Genomic DNA, 6,074 nt, shown 5'->3' with positions numbered 1-6,074 from the left:
TATAAAGTTGAGCACTACGCCACGGCTTTACAAATATGTTGAAAATGATGTCGTTTTATATAATATTTCCTAGAAGGGTTACACATCTCCATTTTTCAAATATTTTTTTATATGCATTTCAGTTTGACAAACTTGAGTAATCTAACCCTCATATTGTATGCTTTATTTACTGCATGAATTAACCAACTGTTTTATATAAAAATTTAAACCGTTATATAAAGAAATATAAAATTATGAAGTAATTATGGATGAAGATTGTTTATTTTTTAAAAGACTTCAGTTTAAATTGTTTTAGTTTAGACCTTTCAAGTTTAAATGTGTTTTTATTTGAGTTCAGGTTTGAATATTAATTGGCCAGGCAGTGCAATGAAGTGCGTGATTAGAAGCAACGCCAAAATGCAACTTGGCCATCACCTAATATACGAAATTTAAATCAAAATGGACCTGGCTCATTTAAGAAATGTTATTTGTAATAAAAATAATGCAACATAACATTTTTAATACATGTATATCATTTAAAATTTTGTCACATTATCAATGGGATTGGTTCAAGTAATAAACAGTTTGATATCGTCTAAATAAGATCTTAGGTTTGAGTTTTTGCGAATGCAGAAAATCTTCGTTGGGAGACTCATCCATCAGAACCAAGTGTACGACCCGGATCGATCCACATTAGTCAAGTCGAAATCTTGGAACTGTTCCCGGATGCTTTTAAACTTTTACACCAATCAACCAAGAACAAACAAAATAATAGATTGCAAGCATGCACGCCCACAAGACGGTTGGTGATTTAAAAAGAAAATTTACTTGAATTTGAAACTGAACATACCGATCTGACATATGGTTGCTGGAACACCCAACCAAGAAGGGGTATCCTCTGCAGAAACACTGCCAGTGTCGGCCAAAAACCACTGAAAAAAAGGAGGGTGTTAAACAATAAGCTAAAAAGTTAGCATCTGTGTTTAATCAAGATAATAAAAATTTCATAAAAACCTGAAGAGTACAACAAATCCATAAGTTTCTAATATCATGCCAATGATAGGCCACCCAATGACGACAAAAAAGAAGCCGACACCAAAAGAAATTGTTCCCTGCATTCAGTATCAATACATCATAAAGAAAATTAAAGAAACATTTATGTGTGAGAGCGTTTTTGTGAGAGAATAAATAAAACCTTAAAATTTTGAGGTTTCATGAAAAACTGCATGGTGGACTTCAGACCAATGGTTAAGGACACTCCTGATATGAAAAGGATCTGATTAACAAAAAAATAAACATAGAAGTATTAATCCAGTGTGATTCAGTGTGGAAAACAAAATAGTTGTGCAAAAAGATAATAAAAGTTAGCTTACATTTCCCATGGCAAGCAAGCCCTTGTCGAAAAAGAAAATAATTCCCAGAAATGAGAAAAATATGCCAAATCCCGTTAATCCCAGCCCAATTTCTGTTTTCCATAATTTCAAATTTTAGTAAATACAAAAGATAGCAAAATAAAAGTGGACAAAAAATAGCCTTTTTTCCTCAAAATATTAATGACAAACTAAGTCGTATGTCTCCACTAGCCAAGTTCATGTTAATCAAATGTTAGAGGGTACCAAAGTGTCAGGGACATCTCATTTCCATGAGATAACCCTGACAATAACCCAATGGTGGACCGAGTAAATGCAATCGTGATCAAAGGAAAAGATTGAAGAATGAAGATGGAGGGCTTGTCAAGGTAATGGCCTCAGTTCAGACATTCCAACGCGTACTGGTGTCATAGCTGATAAGTTTTTTTAGCTCTTTAGGGGGAAGTGATCTGGTGTTGGGTCTCCACCATCCCCTCACCTTGAGCTAGCATGTGGAGCTACCATGGTGTAAGCGACCTTCTCCTAGGTTCATGAGGAACCTAGGTGTGCAGCATCGGGACCAAGTGGATGGTACGATGTCTCTCTAGGATGATATCTGGGGACGGTTTGGGGCCAATGGACCCCATATCGCGCTCTTGGTTGAGGAGTGGGGTTGTCACCCAGCATTCGCTATGCCCCGCAAGATCTCCCTTCCAAGAGTACTTGTGGCTTTGGGATTATATTATGGCGTGGGACGAATGTGTGGCTTCTCTGTTCGAACAGGATACTGTGGGATCGACTAATGAACTGAGGGATGATTCTTAGCCGATGTGACTTGGCTTCATGACGAGTTAATTCGAGGCATGGATCTATGCTGGAAAAGGTTGACTTGTCTGGGAGTTGTCCCATTCAAGTGCCGCACGGCATAACAACAGGGCCGAGACGTTATGTCCGTGAATCAAATGTTAGAGGGTACCAAAGCAGCCCGCTTACCTCCAAACGTCTTCAGTCACAATAATCCACATAACAGAACAAATAATTTGTTCAGATAATTTCAGTTTGAAACCAAAAATAAAGATTAGATTCTAGCAAAAATAAGAGTTAACAAAATAGTCTATATCACATATAGTTAGGGTGGTGGTAAAAGTCTTATCACCAAATAATCTATTAAATTATTTACATATGGTAAGACATTTTGCAATACTCCTATGAAAATTCTACAACTCCAAACCATTTCAACTAGCATTTCTACACAAAACCTACATGTAAGAGAGTTTGTCATTTCGTGCATATTAAACAATACCATCATGAGTAACTCCAAGTCCGAGCATGCATGGTGCACATTCTTTGTCAAGAATAAATGAATACATAAATGAAGTTAATAATTGGAACAGCCTGTTGAATTCCCTATCTATTTGAACTTTGAAGAACGAGAAGGCCGGTACAAATCAATTAAAAATCCTTCATAATATAACCACATCAAATGTGATCAACAGAGATCCACTTGTAAAATTTTCTTGGAGTTTGGTTAGAATCAATTTATTAGAATTACCGGCTGATATTTGTTTCTTCTTAATAAAGCAGCATAACTTAGCAAACAATTCCTAATAACTTATTGAAATATTTTTTCGGATAATAGATTAATAAACAATAATAAAAGTTCTCCATAAAAGATGATCATGCTGCAGATAGTGGAAAGTCAATTGATAAGTAAGATTAAAAACATTTGTAATAGGCATTGGGATGGTAGAATTGATCATGGCCAAACTTGAGCTCAATAACATGCCAGGTTTTTTTTAATTAAGTCAATATGCCTTGGGCATTGAGAACATATATTAGTTCATCAAAGCATTCCAAAATTATCACAATGTAAAATAATTATAATAATAAAGTTTAGGATTTGGTCATTAACGTAAGTTAATATTAGCCTTTTTTACTATCAAATAATAATAGAGTTTTCCTTGTAAGGAAATATATTCGACTGAGTTTGTCAAACATATTTAAACGGCTGAAATAAATTAGTTCATCAAAGCATTCTAAAATTATCTCAATGTAAAATAACAAGAAAACTTGAAAGACTTCCCTAACTCAGAATTCTAAGTTCTAAAATTTTATTAACATGCGTAATAATGAATAAAAGTTGCAAGAGTAAAAAAGAAACCGATTTCATAGATTTGTATTTCACTAAAATTGCTATGGATTTCACATCGAGTCATATTTCAAGTATCAAACCAACAGAAGTTTCACAAAAATCACAGATTCAAAGATGCGTTCATTGAATTGAAAGAAGCAAAGAAAGCACGAAATAAAATTCGAACATAATAGCTCACTTTTTCGATCGTTCATTTCAAAGGAAACCATTTTGCCTATTCTTCAGATACCGGTAACCTTCAAAGAACAAAACAAATAAAAAACGGAATCATGAGAGAATCTGAGAACAGAAAACATAAATTAATAATTAAATACAGATCTAAAAGAGTAGACAGTCCTCATAAAAAGAAGAAAACAAACAAATCTCAAATCCAAAATTCCGTCTGTTTACATAGGAAAAAGGAAAGTAGTTTCTCGGTAATCAAACAGAGAGCGAAGAGAAACACCTACGTGAGAGTGACTTTAGAAATGGGAATCGAGCGGGAGAGGGAGCCGCGAGGTAATGTAACTAAAAAGAAAATTTGAAAAACTTGAGATAAATAAATAAAGATAATTGTTAAGGGTAAAGTATATAATTGGTCACTAAACTTTTTAGATCATTGCATTTAGATCCCCAAACTTTTAAAACTTGTAATACAATCACCAAACATTTAGTTCGTTTGCAATATGATCCCGACGTAACGGTCGTTTCACTGTCATTAGGATAAATTATATAAATTATCACTTAACTTTTCAGGCGCTTGCATTTAGGTCTCTCAACTTTTAAAACTTGTAACAGAGTCATCAATTACATTTTAAACCCCAAATTTCAAAATTCTTTAATTACATTCTAAACCTCAAATTCCAAAAATACTTCAATTACATGCCCAACCCCAAATTCATAATCCATTCTCAAAATCTACCATAACAAACTGAACTTGAAGCAGCAATCTTAAACCCTCAAAACATAACACTAAATGCTAATTTTCCCCACCAATTAATTCAACATAATCAACAATATTTAGTTCATTTTGGGTCCATAACAATAAGTGATTATGTTGGGTTTAGGTTTTAAAAGTTAAATTTAACCAACTATAAGTGAACAATACTCAGTTTGATTCGAAAAAATTATTTTTTGACTTGAATTGATTCAAAATTTTTTGATATAAATTGACTTTGAGTTGTAATTTCATAAACTCAACTTAAAAAAATTCAAGTTAAAATCGAGTTATAAAATATAACTCGAATATCTCAAAAATTTTAGTAATTAGTGGATTAATTTTTAAGTTTGAGTCAAGTTCCTTGACTCCGTATGATATATGTATATCACATATGGAAAAATATGAAGAAATATATGTATTGTGTATGGTTAAAAAACTATTTAAATTAGAATCAAATAATATTATAGTATTATAAGTATTTATAATTAAATTTAAACATAAACTCGAAAATTCAATTCAATTTGACTTGAATTAAATTTTATAAACTCAAATAAAAAATATTTTGAGTCAACTATTTTATAAACTGAACTGAATTAAAATCAAATAATATTATAATATGATAAATATTTGTAATTAAATTTAAACAGAAACTCAAAAATTCAATTCAATTTGACTTGATTTAAATTTTATAAACTCAAATCGAAAAAATTTCGAGTCAACTATTTTATAAACTGAATTGAGTATTTAGGTCCAACATAACCCTAAACCCTAAACCCAACATAATCACTTATTATTCACTTATAGTTGGTTAATTTTTTTTGGAATGGTTATGTTTTGAGGGTTTAGGATTTTTGCTTCAAGTTCAGTTTGTTATGGCAGATTTTGAGAATGGATTATGAATTTGGGGTTGGGTATATAATTGAAGTATTTTGGAATTTGAGGTTTAGAATGTAATTGATGAATGTGTTACAAGTTTTAAAAGTTAGGGGACCCAAATGCAAGAGCCTGAAAAGTTCAGTGACCATTTATATAATTTACCCTAATGGCAGTGAAACGACCGTTACGTCGGGCACCGTATTGCAAACAAACTAAATGTTTGGTGATTGTATTGCAAGTTTTAAAAGTTGGACCTAAATTTAAGCATCTGAAAAGTTCAGTGACCATTTATATACTTTACCCAATTCTTAATTTGACATCTCTCTCTGTTTGCATTAGGTGCAAGGAAAATGACATAAAACTCCTCATCTTTGATTTATATTTTCAAAGTTCACTTACATAAACTTTTCAATCAAATTCAAAGATGATCACATTCTTCAGCTCTTCATCTCATCCGACATATAAGAAGTGAAAAATATATTATAATTTAACCCTTACACTTCCAGCTTTTGCCTTTTGTACTTGCAGAAGCTGAAACTTTACCATTGCTGCAGCTCAAGTACCCATTTTGGTAATAAAGTATTGTATCAATGGGGCAAAATGGCCCTAGTATTAACGTGGAACAGTTTGTTAAGAATATCCTTAATTAGGGATACTTGGGTCAAAAGAAAAATATATGCTTAATTAGGTATACTATAAGTAGCATAGTTTAGATCATGAACATCCGATACAAACAATTAATAAAAAAATTTGAAAATAAATAGTTATTTATGTGAAACATAATTTGACTGTGTAGCCT

General features: G+C 32.1%; 1 protein-coding gene across 1 annotated transcript; it reads right to left on the bottom strand.

Moving 5' to 3' along the window:
• Positions 1 to 751: 751 nt before the first annotated feature.
• Positions 752 to 3,813, bottom strand: LOC120141452 (vesicle transport protein GOT1-like). The gene is made up of 5 exons (XM_039156315.1): positions 3,659 to 3,813; positions 1,353 to 1,444; positions 1,175 to 1,255; positions 994 to 1,091; positions 752 to 911 (listed from the first exon to the last, which is right to left on the bottom strand). Exons 1-5 carry the CDS (start codon positions 3,687 to 3,689, stop codon positions 791 to 793), a joined length of 423 nt encoding a protein of 140 aa, XP_039012246.1. The 5' UTR covers positions 3,690 to 3,813; the 3' UTR covers positions 752 to 790.
• Positions 3,814 to 6,074: the final 2,261 nt, after the last annotated feature.

This window comes from Hibiscus syriacus, unplaced genomic scaffold (assembly GCF_006381635.1).
Source record: "Hibiscus syriacus cultivar Baekdansim isolate YM2019G1 unplaced genomic scaffold, ASM638163v2 tig00110809_pilon, whole genome shotgun sequence".
In the NCBI taxonomy this organism is placed as follows: Eukaryota; Viridiplantae; Streptophyta; class Magnoliopsida; order Malvales; family Malvaceae; genus Hibiscus; species Hibiscus syriacus.
Note: the sequence above shows the minus strand (reverse complement) of the source record. Positions and strands in the feature narration are given on the sequence as shown.

What these genes read in the sequence shown, in the direction of transcription:
- LOC120141452 (XM_039156315.1), bottom strand. Translation starts at nt 3,689, where the DNA reads ATGGTTTCCTTTGAAATGAACGATCGAAAAA. An exon ending in TGAAATGAACGATCGAAAAA is followed by an intron (nt 1,445 to 3,658) that starts GTGAGCTATTAT and finishes TATGGAAAACAG; the next exon opens with AAATTGGGCTGGGATTAACG. An exon ending in GCTTGCTTGCCATGGGAAAT is followed by an intron (nt 1,256 to 1,352) that starts GTAAGCTAACTT and finishes TTTGTTAATCAG; the next exon opens with ATCCTTTTCATATCAGGAGT.